This window comes from Canis lupus, chromosome 16 (assembly GCF_048164855.1).
Source record: "Canis lupus baileyi chromosome 16, mCanLup2.hap1, whole genome shotgun sequence".
Lineage (NCBI taxonomy): Eukaryota > Metazoa > Chordata > Mammalia > Carnivora > Canidae > Canis > Canis lupus.
The window spans coordinates 8,785,274-8,811,390 of record NC_132853.1 but is presented as its reverse complement, the minus strand read 5'-3'; the positions used below and the strand labels follow the sequence as shown (position 1 = coordinate 8,811,390).

The 26,117-nt window shown below is 41.4% G+C and overlaps 1 protein-coding gene across 6 annotated transcripts in view; it reads left to right on the top strand.

Annotated features, from left to right (window-relative positions):
• The window catches only part of MED27 (mediator complex subunit 27), a 196,818-nt gene that overhangs the window by 120,628 nt on the left and 50,073 nt on the right, over nucleotides 1-26,117 (top strand). For all 6 annotated transcript variants that reach the window (XR_012008415.1, XR_012008414.1, XM_072778432.1 and 3 more), the window contains exon 4: nucleotides 10,538-10,631. Coding sequence is in view for 4 of the 6 variants with exons in the window: in XM_072778432.1 (XP_072634533.1) it covers nucleotides 10,538-10,631 (94 nt within the window). In the remaining 2 variants the exon portion in view is untranslated. The remainder of the gene's footprint in view (nucleotides 1-10,537; nucleotides 10,632-26,117) is intronic.

Sequence of the window (26,117 nt, the reverse complement as noted above, 5' to 3'; positions counted from 1 at the left end):
ATGTCTACAAACTGGTGGGTGGTATTTTCTGGTTTAGAATTTTTTACTTTTACTTTTTATAAAAGGAGCAATTACAAAACACAGTTCTGCAGACTCTTCACTTTTTTATTTAGCCTCAATCCAGTCTGCTTAACCCAGTCCAGTCCATGAAATGCTTATGAAATGTGTATTAAGTACAAAATCATTGCAGGGACTGGAGACGAGTGGGCCTTGGACTCTCTCCTCAAGGAGTGATGGCCTGATGAGTGAAAATAAAACTTGTGTTGTACAAACATATTTGTCCCAAGAGGGGAGAAAAAAAGAAAAAAAAAGTTTTGTATTTTCCTGAAATGTGTTGGCTGTTTCTGGCCATTTCTGCATTTGCTTAATGTATTATTATGATTGGAACAAGTTATGTGTTCAGCAATTGTTTGCGTTGTCTTTGCCATCTCTCTTCATGAAATCTACCACGTATGTTCTCAGAGACATTAGAAATCAGATAGGAACAGAATCTTGTTCCACATGTGTGCAGCGAATTCTGAATTAGTGGGACACGGTCACTGAGGACATTGCCAAGAGGTGCCAAACCTGAACGGGTCAGTCTGCACTAAGTAAACCAGGCCTCAACTGGGGCTGGGAAGGAAAGCTGTGGGAATTTGGGAAGGAGTATAGCTTTCCAGCATGCACTGTCTATCCTGACCAGCTCCTTGGTTGAAAGTCAGAAGCCCAGGGGTGCTTTCTCACGGTGTGAGCTGTTCACACATGCATCACTGCCCGTCTGAGCTCCAAGTGTCATTTCACTAGATCTGACCAGAGATGACTGATAGAGTAACTATTGCTAATTGGTGTTGCTGGAAAGCTCAATATGGGTTTTTTCTTGTTTGGGTTCTCCCCCGCCCCCGTCTCTCTAACATGTAAGGGCTTGTAGAGGAGGTAAACGTTGAGTGAAATTATAATTCTTTCCAGGTTTAATACATTGTTTTAATGTTTTAGGAGAAACTGAGGCCCACAGCTATCTGAATAAATGTTTAGCTATTAATATAAGATAAAATGCACAACAAGTATTTCGTCCCTTCCTGCTAGCTGACAATTTTGCACATTATTGAGAGTTGCAAAATGAAAAACCCAATAGGAGAATAGAAGGAAATTTAATTTAGTTGTCCTGTTTTTCTGGAGATAAGCCTGTGGCCTTGAAGAAAAATGGCTTATAAGCAAGTGAAGTGCAAGCCCTATGAGGATAGAGTCCCTGAGTATTGCATCCCTGGCTCACATAGGCACTGAATGAATATTTACTGAATGGGAAGAAAGGAACTCATAGATTTTGTTTCATTACTATGCTACTGAAATTTCTCTGTTGTTATATAAAAAGTCTAGGGAATGACAAAAATGAAATCTGCTTTTCCCGTGGCATCCTTACAGACCTCAGGGAAGCAGTGTGATGTGCAAGAAGTGGAGAATCAGACATAGGTTCTGGGCTCAGCCCTGCCACTCAGCTGTGCTGCTTCCTTGGGCAGTCGCTTAACCTTCTTTTTTCTGTCACTTATAAAACGGGAGTTTTGGATTCGCCCTTCTTACTTCCCAGAGTTGGCGAGCAAACAAATGAGATGAAGAATGCAGAAGTGCTTTGAAAACTGGAAAGCAGTGCCTTCTTTCTTGCTTCTCCTGAGTGTCCAGCAGAAAGCACAGGCAAGAGCCATCCATGCAGCCATCTGGTACTCACAGAAAGCCTTCTGTGGGCAACTCATTCCACTGTCTCTATCCCGAGTATGTAACAGCATTCCCTGAACACAGTCGTTTGTCGAGCACTGTAGGCACTCAGCATATATGCTTTAATAGATCTAATAGGGATAGTTAATGGTGTTTCACCTCTCTAAATCATGTGGAAGAAGAATTCTGGTTTTATGATGCTGTTTGCCATGTGTTCTAGTTCATATACACCTATGAACTTACGAGACTGCTGCTTGACCCTCATGCTGGAAGAAGGAAAGCAGGCAGGTTCATTTCTGTGTTTCTGGATGTGATGGGTCTTTGTGCATTGATTTCAACTTGAGCTTTTGTCAGCTTGCCCTCGTGATTCTCCCATATTTGCTTGTAACGTATTCACGTAGTTCAAAATTCATAAGCTACTAAGAAGAGAACAGGAGAAAGCTCCCTTCCACTTCTCTGACTTGGTCACCAGTTCACTCTGAGGAAACAACTCTGCCTCATCTTGACAGCGTCTCTGCTTAGATGTTGAGTTTCCATAAAGAGATTTTGAAGTTTCGAGTGTCTTTCCTTGGAAGAGAATAATAGGGATAGTGGAGCAGTGTGGTAAAGATGGGGCAGAAATCTAAGCAAATGCTCTTATTCCTGCCTGTGATACATTTAGTCTTGCCTTTTCATGTACAGTTGAGAAAATACTTTTAATTTTCTTGAGAGAATAACCGGAAGGCTTTCGCAGACATGATACAAATATCTTACAGATCTGAGAAGTTGGACCTCAGTTTCCTGTCTTCTTTCTTCAGCATTTATTGAGACCGATTGTTGAGTCTCCAGCAGTCTCATTCTTGCGGAGTAATTAAACAAACCCCCTTCTGTTCCCACCCACTGGCAGTCCTCTTGGACTCATCATTCTGGACAGGTGTGGAGGAAAATCTTGAATCATTTTCAGATACTGCAAATGATTCCCTTTTTGATAGCTACTGGGCATTATCCTCTCCCTAAAAAGGTGGTTTATTAATATATGCATTCCTAACTTTCAGATTTTGTATGGGTGGAGAAAATGAACAGCATGTGTCGTACACACTGGGGTAGATGCTATTTAAATCTGGTTTGAGCTGCTAAACATCTCACTAACACGGGATCACTGGCTGGAGTCCAGGTTTGTTGGCTGTTTTTTTCTTTTTTTTCCTTTTGAGGCGGGGTCAGACTTTAGAGAACCAAGCCATCTGTCCAGCAAATTATTTTAAGGCTCTTAATAACAAATAGTTTGTAATATATTTTAATGTGTGGAATAGAAGATTAATGTTTTGCAAAACTGATATCTTTAGAAATGTCTTCCACATTCTGTTTTGTTATCATTTTGGTATTGTAATCCCAATTTGGTAGCACCTATCTTTGTACTAATGTTTTTGCAGAATTAATTAGTTCGTTAAAAGCAACATTTAAAACTGGCATGTCAATAACACAGTGCACTTCTTTAGAAGGCTTTTGCTTCTAAGAGTCGTTGAGCTTCTACTAAAACAGATGCAGGGATTTTGTAGCTGCGTATGAAGCTGTAAGACTTTGAAGAATCTCTCTTGCTTTCTTTGAGGTTTGTTTGTGGAGCTTTTCGATTGTTGTTGTTCGTGCTTTTCGGTGGCTAATGTACTGCACTCTTCAACACCTCCAATCTTCATCCACTGCAGAGAACTTTGCATTTGAGTTGTTCCATACCTGCCTAGCCTGGATCTCCATGGCTTACTTTTAATGCCCTGTCTACTCATTCAGCAAATATTTAAGGAATGTCTAGTGGGTCCCAGGCACCATGGCATGTATTCAGCACTGAATAAAGCAGCCATGACATCCCACAGAGAATCCTTTTGAGGAGATAGACGCTAAGCAAATAATCATGAGAAAAACTGCTTAATTAAACTGGAATGGGAGCTACAGAGAGAATTAAAAGTGCCATAGAAAGTGAGATGTAGGGTACATGACTGATGGTGGCAGCAGGGGAGGGCCAGGGAAGGCCCCCTGAGGAAGTGTCATTTAAGCTGGAGACCAGAGACTTGAAGCATGGGGCTGGACTGACCTGGGCATGGGGGCAGAGAAGTGGTTGTGGAAAGACTCTTCTAGATGGAGAATACAGAGTGTGCACGGCATGCAAGGTAGCGCAAGCCTTCTCAGGCTTGTGAAAGAAGGAGGCTGGCTGAGGCTGGACCGCAGGGCCTCCTCGATCCCCTTAGGACTTGAGACTTAAGCTCACCACCGAGCTGTGCCTTAAGCAGTGATATAGAAAGCAGGGACCTCTTTCTTGATACAAGCAAGGAGCTTCTGGAAAACACAGGTGATAAGGCTTTGGAGGGCAGAAATGGTTACTTGCCCTCCAGTGACCTCTACAGTCCCAGAAGTAGGTCCTTGACTTTGTTGGAAAGACTAAGTAACAGTGAGAGGCAGGTGTTTTATCACAGGCAAACAAAAACTAACCTTGGACTTCATCATGGAAGCATAATTTTCAGATTACAAGGACTGTGAGAGTCATTGTTCCTTTGTATTACTTCAGTGTGTTCACTTCTAGGCTACAGCAAGTACACACATACTTCTTAAATGAAGGCAGCTTTGTTGAAAAATAAAACTGTTCAGAAAAGAACAAAGAAGAAAACAACATATCTCAATTCCAAAACAGGTCTAGAGCAGTTATTCTGAACTTGGGATTCACAAATGGACTTTAAGGAGCCTATGAACCACAGACAGCTGTATGTAAAATGCTATGCAGACGTGCATTTTAGTTTTCAGTACCTTCCTAGAGGGTTCTGTGACCCAGGAAGATAAAAGAAATTGGAAAACCTGTTAGTCTTTTATGTGTTTGCAGAAAACCTTTAGGTTCTGAAGGTGATGTTTGTGTGTCATTCTACGAGGGCTGCAGTGGGGTAATTGGGTGCAGATTCTGGGGTGGCAGTCCAGCAGTCCAGGGGCTGCCTGGTGAGATGTGGTATGGGGCATTTATGCAGATCACCTCTTGGAGATGCTACTCATTCCTAGATTGACAGGTTCTCTGATAAGAGATCTCTGTGTGCCCAGTGTTCTTTAATTCTATGATTAAGGATATTGTAAGGAGCAGGCCAAGCTACTTGAAGACAATCAGAAAGAACAAGGTTCATAGGGCTTCAAAAATTGATGTTAGAAATCTGAGAATGGGGCACCTGAGAGGCTTAGTTGGTTAAGCATCTGCCTTTGGCTAAGGTCAATATCCCAGGATCCTGGGATTGAGCCCCACATCGGGCTCCCGGCTAAGAGGGGAGCCTGCTTCTCCCTCTTCTCCCCTCACCCCTGCTCTGGCTTGTGCTGTCTCTCTCTCTCTCTCTCTCTCTCTCTCTCTCTCTCTCTCTATATATATATATATATATATATATATATATATATATATATATATCATATATCAAAATCTTTAAAAAACAAAAAAAGAAATCTGAGAATGGCATGATCATTTCTGATGCTACTGAGATGTTGAAGTTGTTGAGGTAGGACCTTAGTCCTAAGGAAGCCTTTAGAAACCTTACGGAGAATTGGTTGGATCGCACTGGGAAAAATTGGATTGGAAACCATTGAGAGTCTGATTGGAACTGGAGAGCAGAACAGGGAGATTGGATTATCTAACTGCTTAAAGTTAACTTTCTGCCTGAAGATATCGAAGTTCTAAATCACACCTTGATCTGAACCTGTGATTTCTAGGAGTTTGTGTTTCTAGCCCGATTCTTGGACTATAAGCCAGCTCATTGGCCGAGTGCTTTGGGAGGAGAACTTCAAGCAGCTCTCCATTTTGAAAAGCCTCTGTAATGTAAATAGGAACAGCAATCTTTCCAAGTTATTACCCTGTTAACAGGTTGACAGATATGTGCAAATTGTGACTCACTGCTCAATTTGGCACTAAATTAATGTCTTTCCGCGCCGCGTCTGCTCAAGTGTAAACTAGTCACCACTGCTGTGTTACTGCTTGTTTGCCTATATTCCAAAGGTAAAAATTAAAGGAATTTGATCCTGCCATAGAACGGAATGGAGCATATGGTGGACGTGTAGGAGGAGAGCACGCTGTTCCTACCTGTCCTCAGTCCTGCACTCAAAGTGGGACGCGACACGTTGCTGAGCTCTGCGCAGATGCTGGCGAGCTCACAGGCTCGGGAGGCAGCATCCCTAGAAGTGCTGCCAAGAAGGTGGTACAGCGAAGACCACCTTCCATGCCAACCCCCACCCGAGGCAAAAAAGGAAGTGTCATTCTGTCTCCAGCTTTTTAATTTGATGTTCCTAGCTTTCCTTATTTCTGTCAAGTTACTAGTGGTGGATTTGCGTTTTAAAGGTTGGGTGTATCTGAAAATGAAATGTTTTGATTTTTGCTTCTAGGATTTAGACATTGTTTTCCTCAGTTAAAAACGCAGCTTTCTCTCTTTCTCTTTTTGGCAAACACATAATGTCACCTGTAGAAAGAAAATTTGCATCTCCTTTATGTTAGACGTGTGAATGAAAAACAGTCTCCTTGAGATTCATTTTTGCTTCATAAAATCTTTGGATTAAGTTTGCTGAGCTTCATCTGAGGTCACTGATCAGGGGAAGAAACCAAACATGCCACCCCAGACTCTACTGTCCTGTATTAACAGATCTCATAAATAAAGGAATCCAGAAGTGGCAGGAAACATTTGTTTTCTGCCCATTTAGAACTCTGCCCCCCACTAAAAGCAAGCAAAGTCAGATACTTGGCGTAGAATCCTAGAAATCCACACGCTGAACTTGGTTTCTGGAATCTTCACTGAACCTACTCATTCCCCTACTTCCCTAGCCTATTAAAGAAACAGGTTTTCCAGAAAGCATTTTGAAACCTTCAAGGTGAAAGGTACAAGGGAGAGCAAATTATGATGTTATCTTTGTACTGAAGTCCTGCATATTCATTTGCATCCTCCTGTCCATATCTATGATGGTTATTGATTGAGGATTGGTTCCGAAGACATTGCCCGCCCCCTCCTCATTAGCATATACTTAGCAATGACCTCCAATCACACAGGACAGTGGATTTGTGCTTCCTGCTGAGTCTGAAGTAATTGGGTTTCTTTTTTTTTTTTTAAGTAATTGGGTTTCAACATACAGATTTAGAAAAGTATGTAAATACAGAAATGTTTCCAGTGACTTGGTGTAAACTTTTGACATGAAGTTTGCCACATGTCTTCCACCATTTCAAAAAGCATCAGCAGTGATGCAACATGACTTAGCCGCCTCCTTTGTTCATCTTTTTACCTGTTTGTAGAGTTTATGCTTAGAGCCAAGGTTGTGTCATGAAGCTGTAAATCTGGAAGGGAACAGTGCAAGATGATATGCAGTATCTTGGTCTATTCCTTACCATCCAGGAAAGGTGGTTTCCTCAGCCATTTTAAAAATCAACAAGAATGAGAAGGGGCACCTGGCTGGCTCAGTCATCTTGATTTCATCTCAGGTCATGATCTCAGGGTTGTGTGATTGAGCTCCGCATTGGAGTCTACCCTGAGCACGGAGCCTGCTTGTCCCTCTCTGTTCCTCCCCCCGTTTGCACACACGCACATGCACTTTCTCTCTCTCTCTGCTAAAATAAAATAAATCTTTTAAAAAAATCAACAGAATTGTGGGGGGTGGGGCGCCTGGCTGGCTCAGTCAGTGCAGTGTGCATCTCTTAGTCTTGGGGTTGTGGGTTCAAGCCTCACATCGGTGTAGAGATTATTTTTAAAAAATCAACAGCGTGGGACCTTGCTTTTAAGAAATACCTTTCATTTTTTCTGAGCTAGTTCACTTTTTAAGGCCTTGCCCTTATCTTATGGTCTTTTTTGTAGAGGTGGGAGAGAACTGTTTGGTACTAAGTCCCTAAAAGCCCTTCACACACTTGAAAGATGTCCATATCCTGTCAACTCCCTTTCCCAGGAGCAAGTGGCCTTCCGCACCAGCTCTTCTCACACATCTCTACTCCATTCTGTTGTAACTTACCACTGGGCCTTCTGTGGTTTCCCCTCCCTTCAGCTTCAAGTCTGAAACTGTACAGGACAGTCTCTAAGGAAACTGATAAGTTCATCAGTATGATTACTCCCTAACTTTCATAACTGACACATTGGTGTTCACTTTTTAACAAATGGCATTATGTTGTTTGCTATCTCATGACCCCAGCTTTGAACTAAAATCTTTTTGTGTTGTGAGTGGAGAGTTAATCTCCCTCTTCCCCCAAGAGAACATAGCTTTTATATGTCCCTGATCTAATGGATTTATAATTTAATTCATCATATCCAATGGATACAAAATCCAATGCAAAACCCTTAATAGATAGTTTTGCATCTCAGCTATTGTATTATACATCCCCAGTGTTGATTGGGTGGTGAGCACAAATGCTGGTACAATTTTATTCTCAAAGGATGTGAGCCAGACCTAGCTCTGTGAGTGCTGTGGGTTGGCATCATCACAGTGAGCCTCCACTGGTGGGGAAAATTCATCCTTCTAAGAGAGGGCATTTCTACAGAACAGGCCTATGATGTTCCAGTGAGAGTATTTGTAACTTTCCAGCCCTCAGTGTGTGCCAGACACCATAATAAGTACTTAACTTCAGTAATTATTAAACCTTAAGAGAGTTAGGTTCCATCTGAGCCAGAAGAAGAGAAGACTCTTAGAGGAATGTCTCCAGGAAAAAAAAGAACTGACACATTGCTGGTATGTCTGACTATAGTGAGAGAGGTCTTACAGTCAGGTAGAGAGTTCAAGGATGAAATTATAGTAGGCACATAGATGACTAACCAAGTGAAAATCAAGGCAAAACCAAAAGCTGTACAAATAAATAAATGTACTCATGAGCCACTGCGTGGCTCAGCTACTGAAAATATATGCAGAGATTTGGGGTGCCTGCTTGGCTCAGTCCAGCTCTTGGTTTGGCTTGGTTCATGATCTCAAAGCCACAGTATTCAAAACAGTATGGTACTGGCACAAAAACAGACACAAAGATCAATGAAAGAGAATAGAAAATTCAGAAACAAACCCACAATTATATGGTCGGTTAATTTCCAACAAAGCAGGAAAGAATATCCAATGAGGAAAAGACTGTCTCTTCAAAAATGGTGATGGGAAAACTGGACAGCAACATGCAAAAGAATGAAACTGGACCATTCTCCTTCTCCATACACAAAAGTAAATTCAAAATGGATTAAAGACCTAAATGTGAGACCTGAAACCATAAAAGTCCTCAAGAAAAGCACAGGCAGTAATTTCTCTGACATCAGCCATGATATCAGCTTTTTTCTAGATAGGTCCCCTAAAGCAAGGGAGGCCAAAGCAAAAATAAGCCACTGGGGCTACATCAAAGTAAAAAGTTTCTGCACAATGAAAGAAACTGTCAGCAAAATTAAAAAGCAACCTATGGAATGGGAGAAGATATTTGCAAATGACATATCCGATAAAGGGTGAGTAACCAAAATAAAGGACTTACAAAACTCAACACCAGAAAAGGAATAATCCAATTTAAAAATGGGCAGAAGACATGAAAAGACATTTGTCTAAAGAAGACATACAGATGACCAACAGACATATAAAAAGATGCTCGACATCATTGATCATCAGGGAAATACAAATCAAAACTACAATAAGATATCACCTCACACCTGTCTGAGTGGCCAAAATCAATAACACAACAGATGTTGGCAAGGATGTGGAGAAAGGGGAACCCTCCTGCACTGTTGGTGGGGATGTAAACTGGTGCAGCCACTCTAGATAATAGTATGGAGCTTCCTCAGAAAGTTAAAAATATTTTTACCCTACAATCTAGCAATCTCACTACTAGATATTTACCCAAAGAATAGAAAAATACTAATTCAAAGGGACACATGCACCCCAAATGTTTATAGCAGCATTATTTACAATAGCCAAATTATGGGAGCAGCCCAAGTGTCCATCAATTGATGAATAGATAAAGAATGGATAAAAGAAAAATACACAATGGAATATTATTCAGCTGTAAAAAAAAAAAAAGTGAAATCTTGCCATTTGCAACTACATGGATGGAGCCAGAGAATACTATGCTAAGTGAAATATGCCAGAGAAAGACAAATAACATATGATTTCACTTACATGTGGAATTTAAGAAATAAAGCAAATGAACAAAGGAAGGGAAACGAAGTGGGAGGGGAACAACCCAAAAAACAGGCTGTTAACTAACTATAGAGAACACACTGCTGGTCACCAGAGAGGAGGTGAGTGGGGGGATGGGTGAGATAGATGATGGGGATTCAGGAATGCTTTTGTGAGGAACACTAGATGTTGTACAGAATTGTTGTATCACTATATTGTACACCTGAAGGTGATATTACACTGTATGTAAACTAACTGGAATTTAAATAGAAACTTAGAAAATAAAATGAAAAGGCAAGAACTGGCATTAAAAACGTATGGTGTAGGGATCCCTGGGTGGCGCAGAGGTTTGGTGCCTGCCTTTGGCCCAGGGCGCGATCCTGGAGACCCGGGATCGAATCCCACATCGGGCTTCCGGTGCATGAAGCCTGCTTCTCCCTCTGCCTATGTCTCTGCCTCTCTCTCTCTCTCTCTCTCTCTCTGTGTGACTATAATAAATAAATTTAAAAAAAATTAAAAAAAAAAACCTTTGGTGTAGAAATATGAAGGTAAATACCAGAAGAAAGCCCCAAAACAAGTTAGTCCTGAAAGTCAAAAGGAGGAATGAGAGAGTAATATTTTTTATAAAAAGACTTATAAATCCCATTTGTCTTCTTGACTATATTGCACTGAGAAACCACTGTTGAGAAGTCTTTAGTACACTGTAGGTTTGTGTTTGACTAAGCTTCCAGTTCATATGTGTGCATTTCTTTTTCCCACTTAGGTATGTAGACGATGTGATCAGCCGCATTGACAGGATGTTTCCTGAAATGTCCATCCACTTATCCAGGCCCAATGGCACATCAGCAATGCTTCTGGTAAGTTCTGCTTGACCTGTCTATAGGGCCATGTGGAAGAAGCCTAGCCTCAAGATTAAGTCTCCAGCTGTGTGTTGTAGGATCCAGAGAATAGAGACTAAATCCCAACTTGATGGTAAATAGCATCTTTCTCTTCACTGGTATCCCGTAGTTTCAAAATTCTGCACGTTGAAACTTGGCTTTTGAATGAAGTTGTGGAGCCCATCTAAGAATGACCCAAAGGAGAACTATACTGTAAGACCATTCTACATGTAAGTCCGTTCATGATGTTTTGGTGAATCAGTTTTATATTGTCCCCAAGACAATAGAAATGCCCAACTATTAGATCCTGCTAAGGAAAACACTATTTTAAAATAGAACCAGGTTCAGGGCACCTGTGTGGCTCAGTTGATTGAGCATCTGACTCAATTTCAGCTTAGGTCACGATCCATTTAATGGGTCATAATATCGAGCTAAATGTTGGGCTCCACGCTGGGCATGGAGTCTGCTTGAGATTCTCTCTCTCCATCTGCCTCTCCCCTGCTCACTCATACACCTCCTCTCTCTTTGTGAAATAAATTAATTAATAAAATCTAAGAATAAAATAGAACCAGGTTCTACGGAAAATCGCTTCTAAAATCCATTATGTATTTGAAGAAAGTGTTCTAAGACCTTATCACTGATGATTTCCAGTTTGTTGTTTCTGATCTTGAGTTGCTCTGAGCAAGTTGGCTTCACACCCATACCACTGATGTTCGCATTTGCATAAATTCACCAAAGACAGGTGTGATTGGGAAATACAGTGGAATAGAAATGTTAAATTGTATTAGTAATTAGAAAGGCATAGAGACCTCAGGGAAGGGAGGCTTTTCTAATGTTGTATGTGATAATTATTTGAAGAATAATTTGAAGAATGCTTCTCTAAACAGATTTGGAGGAGCCACCACATTTTACAGAAAGCAGAATTAATCGAATCAGAGTGATGGTTTTTCATGGGCATCGGGAGGTGAGCTTCAAGACTGAGTGTTTTTTGTGTCTGGTCAGTTGCTGCTGCTTTCGGGCCTTGTGTGAACTCCTCATACTTTAGCATTTTACTTTTGCAGTCTTATTATAGAGAGCCAGTCACCCAGGATGAGGTACAATTCACTCCAGCCATTCACCTGAGGAGAATGGGTTTACTGTGTGTGTGTGTGTGTGTGATTTTCTCTTAAGAAAGGAAGAGATGTGGGCTTATTAAATGTGTGTTATCTCTTATATGGGAAAGAAATTAGTGAACTTCATCTGGGTATTGTGCTACTTTAAATTCTTACAGTTAAAAAACACAGTGTGAGGTAATACAGTGTTCTTTTAATGGAAAAAGAAAACAATTTGTATCTGTCTACAAAACATGTAATATCTTCTGCCTCTGTTAAATGTACAAATTGTCTAAATTTTAAGATCCTCCAGACCCAGCAGCTAAAACATAAATCCTGCTTTCAGCATACTTGACAGGGACCAGGGAGTTAATGAAGATAAAAATGAGAGCATCCTCAGTGAAATAGGTTTGTTCAAATTATTTCTGGGTCATTGAGCTTCCATTTCATGATGGAGACAGGGATTTGGCATTGAAGAGAATGAGCAAAGTGAAAAGGATCATAGGTAAGCAGGTCTAAGATATCAGAGTTACTTCCACCTGAGAAGGCGGGCTTTTATGTTACAATGACCTGTCAGCCCCATCTGCTTTCCCATGGAGCCGCTGTTTTAACAGACCGATGAGGGAGTTTAAGGGCTCGATTCAGGGGAAGAGCCTCATTTTAGATGTGCATTTTCCCCCCATGCGTGACTAATTCAGAATCTTCTATGCCTCTAGCCAGCTAGTTGTTACCTTCCTTAGGTGACAGAGGAATTCACATACGGTGGTGCATGTTGATAGGAACAGCAGTGAGAGACCTGATTCAGAATCAGATTGCTGGGTGGATAATCATACTTTCAACATCACTGCTTGGTTTGGCTTTTACTTTCACAAGATGACATTTTATTAGGTTGCCAACCTCTGGCCCATTTGCGGCTGCCACAGACACCTTCTCTGAGGCCGAGGGACTTCTTACCTGGCAGAAGAGCAGGACCAGCAGTTCCTCTTCTGCCCTTGCTTGTCAGCGGCTCCCCATGACCTCAGTGGGAATGTTTGGGACCTGCACCATAGGCAGTTAAGAAAGCCCTGTGGGAGGTTCAGGCAAGAGTTGGAAGTGGTGTTTTCTGGAGATCAGTCTGCAGTGGGTTATATACATCTGGAGTACCGTGTATTCTGGAAAGCTTTGGGAAGTGAGACTGACCAGGACAGACAGTCAAGGCTGGTGAAGCAGGACACACACGAGCAGTCTCTGCTGACATTTCCTTTTACCTGCCTTGGCCAAGGCCCAAACTGCACCTGTGCTTTTTAATAAAATGATAATTCCTCCTGAGTCAGCCAGGCTTCCTTGAGCACAATCAACAGAAACCTGCTCTGATTAATATAAGAAAAGGTTTGTTTTTGTCTTGGTCTTGATTTCTAATGATGCCAGATGCTCACAGACCTAAAGGTAGAGCTGATCTGCGAGGAGGAACAAAAACCAGGGTGGCTCCAGGGGCATCCAGAGCAGGACGATGGTCCTTTGGGGGGACACTTTGGCCCAAATGATTCGGCATCCACTGCCTTCCATCCTGTGCCTGTCTCTATGGCCTGGGCGAAACATTCCTACCAGACTTCCCTGGGCTTGTTCCTCCTCTGGGACAGGAGGGGTGTTGTGCCTTGTTAGCCGTGTGCAACTGCATGGAGTGGAGGAGATGATTCCCCAGCAAAAGAGAGGCAGGGCTGGGAAAGCAGGAGTCTGCATGGTAAAGTAGACCTTCACTTGTTTTCCTGTTACAAGTGAGAAAACTTGGGATGGGGGTTCACCTGGCCACACAGCCTGGACACAGCTCCTAAGTCTCTGGGGTACTTTCCTCATCCTATTGGTTACAGCTCGTAGTGATGGCAAGTAAGACCTGGATTACCAGGTCCTGAGCTGCTAATTTCTTCTTAAGGTTTTTTTATGATGTAATTTGATATTTACAAATGGATATGTGTAACGTATGGCAAATATAAAGCATAATGATAACCTCATGAGCTCACCACTCAATTTAAGAAGCAGAGCTATGGTTATACCAATATATGCCTCTCTCCAGTCCCTGCCTCTCCAGCCAGAGTCACCACCATCCTGATAATCCTCCTCTTTTCTTCCTTTTAAATGCATTTTACAAGATAGGCATGCATACCTAAATAATATACAAATTAGTTTTGTTAAATTCTGAAATTCATAAAAATAGGGTCAGATTGTGTGTATTGTTTCTGGTCTCTCTCTCTCTCTCTCTCTCTCTCATGTGTGTGTGATTTCTGAGGTATATCCATGCTGGTGGTCATACCTGGTAATTGGATCATCTTCATTGTTGTGTAATAGTCCATTCTATGACCATGTACACTTTATTCTTTTTCTGTATGTGTTTGGGTTGTTTCCAGCTGTGCTTTTTAAATAATGGTGGCCTGAGCATTTTTACACATACACCAAAATACAGGTGGATGAATAACCAAGCTCCGGGGCTAGTGCAGTGGAGCAGACCACTTTTTCCTCAGGGCCACTTGAGCTGTGAAACACAACAGCATGATGCCCCCACTGGCCTACAGGGGTGTCCAGAAATGGCTCCAGTTAAGTGACCTGTTCTTTGCAATCAACACTTTCTGCTGATCTGGTTATAGATCTCTTCCAGTTTGGGTGTATGAGTACCAGGGGTGGGGATTTCTTTGTGCACACACATAGTAAAAGATGTAAAGTCATTAAACTCCAGAGCATTCCATGAACAAAAGGCAAGTGTGGTGATGATCCATTTTGGTTTCCTCCCCTCACCAAGCGGTCACTGCCAAGAAACTTTGTAGGTGTGCAAAGATCTGTAATCGGGAGCCACAGTCTATCATCAGGTTTTTCACAGTATAGAATGAGAAAAGGAAAAGGGAGAGGGTAGAATTGGTACTTTTTAAGGCGATTGGAGTCAGTTTGGCTCATTGAAAGCAAAACCAACCTTTCTTTGTTGGCTGGAGGCACCAGGGCTTCAGAGCCCATGAGAACCACTAGGAGCAGTCCCCTTCTGGCCTGGGCACTGTGTTTGACTTGAAGTACACACAGGTATCCTTTCCACACGTGTGGACCCCCAGAGAGTGCCTGTGTGGGAGGTGGAGCTAGAAGCGGGAAGGGAGGACCCTGAGGTGCTCAGGGAGTGTTTGCTGCATAGAAACACAAATGACAGATGAAAGTATCTTTCTCTTCCATATGTATCAGTTTGCCCATCTTGGCTACAGTGGGGACCTGCTGCTCAGGGGAGAGGCAATCAGCATGGGTACTCGTTTAATTCCAGAACTGTCAGAACAGTTATTGCCTTAACTTCTTCTGGCATCTTTATGCGCCTTAGGTAATTGACTGTATCCTGTAAACACCAAGTCCTAGCTGATGGGAAATATAAACTTTCAGCCTCTTACATAATCTTTAAATACATTGTGGCTGGCTCTCTGCCCTGGTGGGGGGTGGAGGGGGCTGCTTCAGTGTTGTGTAAGTTAATAACTCATGATATAATAAATCCTGTTTCCGTTCTTTAAGGGATGAGCTCAGCCATCCAAAAATAAATCTAGCTATGTTGATATTTAGCTTCAGTTAATCTACCACCTAACATCCCATTATTAATTTGCTTCAAACAGTCAAAATATCGTAAGAGCTTAACTGAATCAGAGACTGGAACAAGCAGCTGGCTTCTTTTGGCCTTTAAAATATTAATCTATGATTTTTGACTGATCCACTAGGTATAGAAATGTAGAAAAAAAGAAAAAGATGAATCCTCAATCACAGTATTTGAAATATACACAATATTTAATAAATTAATATTTATGTTACGTTTTACAAGAGATAAAACGTATTTATCTATCTTTCTAAATATACATTTTAATTAATCTTTAATGTCTTTAACATATTCATGCCTTGCTTTTGAATGACACATCTTTTTTAAACCATTCAGACACATCTCATTTTGCTCTGTCAGAAGCTCTTGTGGAAGGAAAGACTGGTGAACAGCTTAACTAGCTTAATTATTCTAGACTTTGATTTCTCCACTGGGTTCCACAGTCCTCTAACTGTAGGAGACCTAAGAATCACCAGTGTACTTTGTGGGAAATGCACATCCATGGCAAACAGCATAGAAATTCTGATTCTGTTGCTCCAGGATAGAGCCCAAGAGGCACATTTCCCAGGTGCCCCACTGAAGCCTCAGATAATCTGTGCAGCACGTTTTGACAAATGATTTTAAACCCATTGTGGTCTTGGAGTTCCAGTGAAGGCGAGTTTGTTTGGTAAGTCCTAGCTCTGGTGTCAGGCTATTTTATGAGCTAGGTTGCTGAAGCATTCAGTCACTTCCTCAGTAAATACTCTGAGCACGAGGAGAGAAAAGCATGGTTGTGGGTGCTGTTCAGCATTGACCAACGTCCCTGTACTCCTGGAGCCTGTGTTGTGGAACGGGAATGGGTGGGACACCAACCAGTTGTTGCACAATATGATGGCAGATGAGGCTAAGGCTAAGGGGAAAGGAAGCAGGACAGGGGCTGGAGAGAGGCAGAGGTGCTGTGGGAGTAGGGCGGGGGTCAGGGAAGCCCTCCACCTGCAGGCAGTGGGGCGCAGTGCTGAGCTGGGTCCGGGAGGGGCAGCACAGGTACAAAAGACCCTAACTGGATGACAGTGGGTGTGTTCGGATAAAACCAAGGAGTCTAGGATAGCCCGAGTGCCGGGAGCCAGGGGAGGAGAGGAGACTGAGGAAGCAGTGGACCAGACTCACAGATTGTGTGGAGACCTGGGATTTTTTAAATTTTATTTTAACTTAGGTGTACAAAATTAAATTGATCATGATCCTTGATTCATGATCCAGGTGTGGCCCTCTCATATTTCTTTAATAATATGGTAAACATTAAACCTACCACCCAGCCCCAGAGCTAGGATTTTTCTGCAACCCAAACACCTGGTGAGCATCCCCTCCCATCCCCTGCCTCTGCCTTGTAGGGAACTGTTAACCATCCCTTTGCTTATCATTCTCGCTTCCCTTCCCTTTTACAAGGGAAGCTTTAACATATACATATATATGTATTCTTAAATAACGTATTCTTTAACTTTGCCTGTTGTACTTAATTATTTTTAAAAGATATCATATGTTACCTTCAGGGACTTAATTTTTTCACGACATTTTTTTTTTACTTAATATCATTCAAATAGTTGATTTAGCTATAGCTTATTGATTTTGCTGATATGAAATCTTCCATTATATGAGCATATGCTAATTTAGTTATCCCTTTTTCTATCAGTGGTCATTGATTTGTTTCTGGTTTTGATGCTATGAACAGTGTGCTCTGAATATTCTTGTTCATATCCTTGGTACCCTAAGCTCAAGTTTTTCACAGCACTCCTCCTAGAAGCAGAGCTCAGTTTAGGGTGGTAGTTCTCAGCCAGGGTGATTTTTGCCTGCTAAGGGACATTTGGCAAAGTCTAGAAACATTTTTACTTGTCACAACTTGAGGAGAGGGGTGCTACTGGCGTGCAATGGGTAGAGCCCAGACCTTCTGCTAGCCATCTTAAAGTGAAAAGGGCAGCCCCCCACCTTAAAGGGCTGTCCAGCTTACAATGTAAGTGCCAAAGCAGAGAAAGCGTGCATTAGGGCACGCAGACATGTGATTACCCGTGAAAACACCAAAGAGTATCCTTAGATGGTTGCACTCATTTACACTCTACCAGCAATTCCGAAGTAGCAAAACACGTCTTTCCCAGACATATAAAGATTCAGATGGTGACTTTAGTTGACCTTCAGAGATTTCTGAAGGCCATTCGGTGCTGACATTCTATGATTCCACAGCAGTCGCTTTAGGAAGTTCCACCCACATGTCAACATTTTTGTCACAGCACAGAACATTATTGGAATTCTTTGTTAAATGCTTTTTTGATATAAATGCCGTTTTATAAGATTTATTAAAAAATCCAGTCAAGAAATGGGCAGAAGACATTTCTCCAAAGAAGACATACAAATGACTAAAAGACATATGAAAAAATGCTCAACATCACTCAGCATCAGAGAAATACAAATCAAAACCACAATGAGATACCACCTCATACAGTCAGAATGGCTCAAATTAACAACTCAGGAAACAACAGATGTTGACAAGGTGGTAGAGAAAGGGAAACCCTCTTACACTGTTAGTGGGAATGCAAACTGGTGCCACCACTCTGGAAAACAGTGTGGAGCTTTCTCAAAAAGTTAAGAATAAACCTACCCTGTGACCCAGTGGTTGCACTACTAGTTATTTGTCCAAAGGATACAAATAAAATATTTCAAAGGGGCTTATACATCCCATTGTTTATAGCAACAATGTCCACAATGACCAAAATATGGAAAGAATCTAGATGTCCATCAACAGATGAATGGATAAAGAAGATGTGATACACACACACACACACACACACAGTGGAACATTACTCAGCCATCAAAAAGAATGAAATCTTGCACATTTGTGATGACGTGGATGGAACTAGAGGGTATTTTGCTACTAAGCAAAATAAGAGAAAGACATATACCATATGATTTCACTTGTGGAATTTAAGAAACAAAACAGATGAACATGGAAGTGAGGGAAAGAAAAATAAAAAACAGAGAGGGAGACAAACCATAAAAAACTCTTAACTCTAGGAAAAAAACTGAAGGTTGCTGGAGGGGAGGTGGTTGGAGGGAAGGGGTAATTGGGTGATGGGCATTAAGGAGAGCACTAGATGTAATTGAGCACTGTGTTGTATGCAACTGATGAATCACTAATAATGCACTACATGTTAGCCAAATTGAACTTGAATTTAATTTTTTTAAATCCATTTTTTTTAAAATATTTTTTTTTAATTTTTATTTATTTATGATAGTCACACAGAGAGAGAGAGAGGCAGAGACATAGGCAGCGGGAGAAGCAGGCTCCATGCACCGGGAGCCCGACGTGGGACTCGATCCCGGGTCTCCAGGATCGCGCCCTGGGCCAAAGGCAGGCGCCAAACCGCTGCGCCACCCAGGGATCCCTAAATCCATTTTTATAGTTCTGCTTCATTTTGGACACATCAAAATTGCTTTACAAAACCTGATTCCAAAGACATTTTTTCCAAAGATCAGATCCATTCTTTATGGCAGCAGCTCTCAGATTATGGTTTGGCACCAAGGGGTCATAGAGACCCTTTGAAGAAATCCACAAAGTCAAAACTGTTTTTGTGGTAATACTGAGATATCACTCTCCTTTCTTACTCTTGTTTACTTGCACTTTCACGGTGGAGTTTTCCAGAACCTCTATCACATAAGATGATGTCATCACACCGACACCTATTGATTGGCTCCAGTAGTCTTTAAACATTTCTGTTTTATTTTTTAATATAGTAAATATTGGTAGCTGTATCCCACAGAAACAGAAGTTTCTTGAGGGGGTGTGTCCTCAGTGTTTTTCAAGAGCAAAGAGAGGTCCTGAGACCAAAATGTTTGAGAACTGTTACTTTGGGAAGAAGTATATTCAACTAACTAAGCATGTTTACAATGCTTAGTATGTCAAACTAAATTTCAGAAAGGTGGTTCCAGAAATGTTTGTTGCAATGGCAGTGATATGAATGGAAATGTATTAGTAATAGAAAACTTTGATATTAAAAAAGAAGTCAAAAAGTACAAGACAAAGGGATGGGAGACATTCTGCAGACAGCTAGCTCTGTTTCTTTGACATCAGTTACAGGGAAAAAACAGAAAGGATGGAATGCTGGAAAGTTTCAACAGCAATATGTGAAGTGTAGACCTTGTTTGGATCTTGATTCAACAAACCAACTGTAAGAGAAAATTTTCTTAAGCAGTCCAAGTGATCTGGACATGGTCTAAATTTCAACCAATGCCAAGGAATTTTGGGTAATATTGTTAGGTGTGATAATGACAAGGACCATGAAACAAAAGGTCTTTGTTTTAGAGGTGGACACTGAAGTTTGTAGAACTGATATGAGATGATATACAAGGTGTACTTTAAAATATTGCCGCAGAGGAAGGGGAGGGATAGATAAAACAGTTGTGGCAAAGTCTTGATCATTTTTTAATCCAGGTGGTTATTAAGCAATCTCTCTTCCTTTGTGTCTGAACATGTTCACAATCAGAAACACTGTGGATGGCCATCTAAATGCAAGACTCTCCACGAATTCTCCAAACAGTTCAGAAAAACAAAAATACAGCTACAGAAACCACATAGTAAGCACAACTAGAAGACTAAAAATGCCCACAGTCCAAACTATGTGTGATTTAAAGAAAAAGAAAATGCAAACAAATCCTTGTGCACTATATCACTTGGTGTACTCGCTATTAGCCTTTGCTGAAGGGAAAATACCTCACACAGAAGAGGACATACTGTATAGTTGAATTACATGAAGTTCTAGAACAGGCCAAGACTAAGGTGGATAGGAACAATATTACCCTGAGAGAGCTAGGGCAGGCATCGACTGGGAAGGCCATGAAGGAACATTATGTGGTGGGGCAGGTGTTCTGTATCTTGATAGGGATGTGGTTTATATGGCTGCATGCACTTTTCAGAATTCAGAGGACAGTACACTAAAGATATATACATTTCATTATAGGCAAATTTTACCTTACAAAAAATTTTAAATTAATGTTAAACTACTTAAGGATGTGCTTGCCTAAGTGTTGAGGGATGAAATACACTGACTACAACTTGCAGATGCATCAAAAAAATAAGATGAGTTGGTGGATAGATAAATGAATCTGTGATAAAGCAAGTAGAACAAAATGACAGTTACAGAATCTGGTTCATGGGAATATGGATGTTCACTCTATAGTTCTTTTGACTTTTTAGATATTTGAAAATTTTCATATTTTTTTTTCATATTAAGATGTTGAACAAATAAACACCTCAACTGAAGACCTATCCCACCCCTAGGAAGCAAACACCCCAAAGCAGAAGAAAACTGTCGAGTATGGCACTCCAAACTGGTTTTAAAACCCTCAAGCATTTGGGGAGAGACTTTTAAAAGTCCTCAAATCAGAAACTCAGAACAGAAATGAGAAGAATTTAGTATACTCTGGAAAACTTGGAAGAAAACGATAAAATTGCCTCAGATACTAAGACTAAATTTCAAGATGTTCAAGGAAAAAGATATTCACATGAAGTTTAATAAGGAACATCGAGGAAAGGTGGGGAAACAGCCAGAAGAATGATAAGGAGGCAAAGAAGTAGAATGGGTCAGGGGGACAGTGGTTGACATGACAGCCAGGCAAAGAAGAAACAACGTGGATATAATCTGAATCTGTGGAGAAGAAAAACAACAACAACAACAACAAAAAATGGAACAAATGGTCTCAATATGTAAGACTGTAAGAAAAATTTCTAAATTAAAGAATGGCTGAATCTTCACATCAAAAGGGCTTGCCGGATGCTTTGGAAAATTGACCAGCAACAATTGAGTCTAAGATACAGACTAGTAATGCTAGCAGACTTCAAAGATGGAGAAAAAATCCTCAGAGCTTCCAAGCCAAAAAAAATCCAGTAACTTGCAAGACAATAATTAGACTGACATCAGCTGTCTCAAAAACAATACATAAAACAAAGCAGGGATGGAGTGGTGGCATTTTCAAAGAAAGTGCAAATCAAGAATATATGTGTCTTTCAGGTAGCAAGACCAGGAAAAACCATTTTAAACATACAGAAATCCTGTGCCTGTCAGCCCATCTTGTGGAATCTACCAAAGGATGAGATACATCCACCCAAGAGCTGAGTGGGGAGCCTGTGCCTAGGGACTGACAGTGAGCATGTGATGTGTTCAGTTGTTGAAGCAAGACTATGTGATAGATGAACATGAGAGGACACCATTAAAAATTGATAAGCAAGATACTAAAATGCTAGGAAAATGGGAGTCTACAGACATTAAAATGTATAGATACAAAGATAATAATGAGAACAAAAATATAAGCCTTCATGAATACAGTCAGTCAATCAGTTACTGAGAGAGCAAGCAAAGACAAACAACATCACGCACAGAAGGAAGCATTGGAAAGACCATGCACATGATAACTATGCAGTTATGTGACCAAGTTGACACCGTATGTATCAGTAAATGTAAATGAATTTAATGTGATCATTAAAAGATTTTTTTCAGTTGATATTAAAGTTCATATGGAAGAAAAACATGAAAGAAAGGATAGGAAGACACCAAAAAAGAACTGGTCTCTTGGGCATGAAAATATACTCTAAAGCTTCTCTAATTAAAACTGTGCGGGGGGAAAAAAATTGTGTGGCATTGGCTTATAGGTAGACAAACAGGCTAGTAGAATAAAATAGGCAAGAAGTAGATTCAAGTACATATGAAACTTTAGTGTATGATAATAAAGGGGCCTCAATCGTAGAAAGGAAAACGCTTTTTATGTGGCCAAAAACATAGTAAAATCAAGGCAGTTGGTAGTCTGGAAGGAAATATTTGCAGCATATATCACAGATACAGAGCTAACATCCCTAAGATCATTTTTTAAATCTTAAAAATAAAGGGGAAAAGACCAGAAATGGTATAGAAAATGGGGGGCGGGGGGACAGACATTCATGCCTCCCTCCAAAAAGACATAAAAATGGTACTTACACAGAAAAGATGTTAACTCATGCATCGGTAAAGAAATGCTATTTAAAACTGCCCTGAGGTACCATTTCTCACTACCAGACTGGCAAAAATTAAAAAGTATCACAGCACATGCTGGTGAGCCGATAAGGAAACACACGCTAACGTACGCTGCTAGTGGGAATGCAGAGTGATGCGGCCACTGTGGAAGGATTTTGCCGATGTTTGATACAGCTGTGTGTGCATTGTACCTGTTCACCCAGTGGTGTTTCTCCAGGAATTTACACCGATCACACACCTCCTACAATATGAACATGCATGTCCACAGGGTTATGAATTACAGTTTGTAATTGTGAAACCCTGGAACTAACCTCCATGCCCTCCATGAAGAGAGGGGCTGCATAAATTATGATACGACCTCACCGTGGGGCCACGCCATTCCTGTTTTCATCTTTAAAAAAAGAACACAGAAGGGGGCGCCTAGGTGGCTCAGTAGGTGAAGCATCTCCCTTTGGTTCAGGTTATGATCCTGGGGTCCTGGGATCAAGCCTCACATGGGGCTCCCTGCTCAGCGGGGAGTCTGCTTCTCTCCTCTCCCTCTCCTGCTCCCCCTGCTTATGTGCTCACTCTCTCTCTCTCTCTCTCTCTCTCTCTGTCAAATAAATAAATATTTAAAAAATAAAATTGCAAAAGACCTCTATGACTTCTATGAAGTGATTTCCAGGATATATTGTTGGGAGAAAAAAAGCAAAGTGTAAGAATGTTCTTTAATATGCTTCCTTTTTGGTAAGAAAGAGAGGATATCAAATAACTGTCACCTTCTCATCTCTGAGGAGAAACACACATGAAAGATAAACCTGCAGTAAAGAAACTAAGGAGAAGTAGATGTGTAGGTAGGATGTGTGTGGGGAGGAGTGACAGGACTCTGAATGTACCTTTTGTATAGTTTTGACTTTCAGAACCATGTTAATGTTTCACATAATATAAATAAATAAATAAATAAGCAAGCATTTATGTAATCATGCGTGATTCTAGGATTAAAATTTGTAAAAGAAACGCTGTCCTTTCTGGTATAGAATTCATTGGGCGTAGCAAGGCTGTCCTGATATTAGATATTTCTTTAGTAAGTTTCCTCGTTTACTACCTGTGTTTGCTGTGCCAGGCCCGAGCTCTGTTCTTTACGTGCTCCACCTTGGGACCCCATGCAGCCCCAGTCAGGACCCCAAGTGCTGGGTGGCTCAAGGCACGCAGCTGAAAGATAGCCCCAGATCATCAGTCCCGGTGTGATGGTTCAGACCCTAGTCTGCCTGACTCAGGAATTCAGACTTTCATTCATTTTTGAGAACTAATCTGAAGCTACCTCGATGTTATTTAGCTCTCTTCCAGTGTGACTGTACTTTCCTGCATGCTCATGATGCCACTTACCCTTGGAGTATCCAGCCTCCCTGTTGCCAGAGATGAATTTGGGACTCCACACACCAGGAATGGGAAACTGCACTAGGGCCAGAGGGAGGGGAGTGTGGCCTTGGTCATTTTTCTGGGCCCACTTAATTTGAGGTTTCTTAGGCAAAGCATATGCAGTGCTTCTGCTAAATATACTTGGCTTCAGCTTTGAAAGCATGTGATTTTAAGGTCTGTGTAGATAAGTATTTTGTTAAAACATACAGATGTCATTTTGTGGGGGCTCCCTATCCTGTTCCTACTTCATCTTCTAAAATTATTTGTTGCTGTAGTGACGGGGATCCTAATCTTGGTCCGTGACCCCCTGAAAGGTGATGAATTGGCTTCCAGAAATCTCTGCAGTTTTTGTGTGCAGATGCACTTCAATGCCTTTTCCTGAGGGTCAGGGGCTGTGGCTTCCATTAGAAAGGGTGCCTGGTGCCTAGAGAAGGCTAATTACACTGGTCTTAAACCCCAGCTAGAGCTCCGAGTCCTGTCTGTTTAGGCTACCTGGCCGGTCACCTGCCTGCTGCAGCTTCTACTCTGTGTCCTCTCGTTTTATATTCAGTACATTTTAACATTTGTACTTCATTTCCAAGTGAGTTTCTGGTGGCTTCCAGTGCTAGAAGTACTGCTGTTAACAATGCGGGCCAAATAGAGGAAGCAGATGGATTTGATACTTTTAGGCACGAGAGTGGAGCGGCTTAAAAAGGGCTTGGGCATTAAATCTGGTTTTCAGTTTTCTGACAACTAAGTCTTTAAAAACTTTTTTTTAGTTACGTAGTCTTTATTTCCTGACATAAGCATTTTTTTCCTTAGAATTACTTTCAAGAGCAATTTATACTATTTCCTTCCTCCCTCCCTCCCTCCCTTCCTTCCTTCCTTCTTTGCTTCCTGTTTTCAAATACCATTTCCTAGGTATATGCTCTGTCTTTACTATCTGTAGCTATTAATTCAACATAGCCATTTCCAGAGGCAGCACAGTACACTTAACATCTGTCATTGGAATGTGTGTTTAGTTTGATAGTTGCCCTGATTCCCTAAAAATCCTTAGTCTAAATTAGTGAAAGCCCAGTGAGGCACCCTAGAACCATACCCCAAAATACCAGTATACTGGTAGTCATCAGCCATTTCTAATGATACCCTCTAAAGCCCATAATTCAGATGTACAACTTTTCCTCAACACGTCAATTGCATTTGTCCCCCAAATATTGGGAAGTGTATTCCATCACCCTTAACAGGTGTATTTCATTCGGCTGGCATTTACAATAGTGAATATAAATGTTGGAGAAAGCGATTCCAACTCCAAAGGAGTTGGATTTTACTTTAAAAATATTTTGAACACATTATATGAAATTAATGTCTGGTAGAAACAGGTGGCACTTAACTTTGTGAGGCAGGGTGAACAGTGGCTTGAGTGAATGCACTATACCACAATTAACTTTTTTTTTTAATTGTGTCACTCAGTTGTATCAGTGCTGAGTGTTGGTTCTTATTTCAGGGTACCCGATTTCCAGATTCCTTGTCTTACACCCTGCCCCCAGTTTGACAGCTCTCTGTTCCAGTACTTACTTGATTCTTATAACAGGTACTTACTGATCAAATACCATGTGAAAGATAACCCCAAACTGTCATCTCTAGCAAGGAGCCATCCCCATACACACAGAGTGCCACGTGCACACTTGCTGATGTACCGTCAGCCCTGTCTGGTGACTTCCAGCCAGCCCCTCCACCCATCTGCCCTGCTATCCACTCTGTTGCCAGAACTCTTGCTGTAGCCATCCAGTTGGTCTCCTGGCCTCCTTGTTTCTGGACATTCTGCCTCCTGTCCATCTTCTACATCTGAGTGATCATGCCAAAGGGCAATTCTCACCATGCCAGTGTCCTACTCTGTTGGCTTCTTGTTGCTTGAAGGATATAAAGCCCTCCTCCATAGAGAAGCTTTATGGTCTCTATAGCTTGGCCTCAGTTTACCTCTCTCCCCTCTGCCTGGGCATTCTCCGTGCTCTCTAATACTCCCAGTAGAGGCAACATTGGCATTTTGGATGTAATTGTTCTTCTTGGTATGGAGCTGGCTGGTGTATTGCAGAAGTTTTAGTGTCCTTGGCCCCAAGCTGCTAAACACCAGTAGCTCTCCTCCACTTACTGTAGCAGGTGCAAATACCTTCGCATTTCTAGAGGCTCCTTAGGAACCACAGAGTCTCCAAATACTCCATACCAGTTTGTTTCTGTGTTTTGTGCCTGTCCTTCCCTCTGCCTGTGGCATTCTTGTCCACCTCCTGCCCTTTCTGGCAAAACTGCTATGCATTCTTTAAGATTGGGATCCAGCGTTACCTTTCAAGAAGTTCACCCTTACTTCAGCCTGAGATAGTTTCTTCCT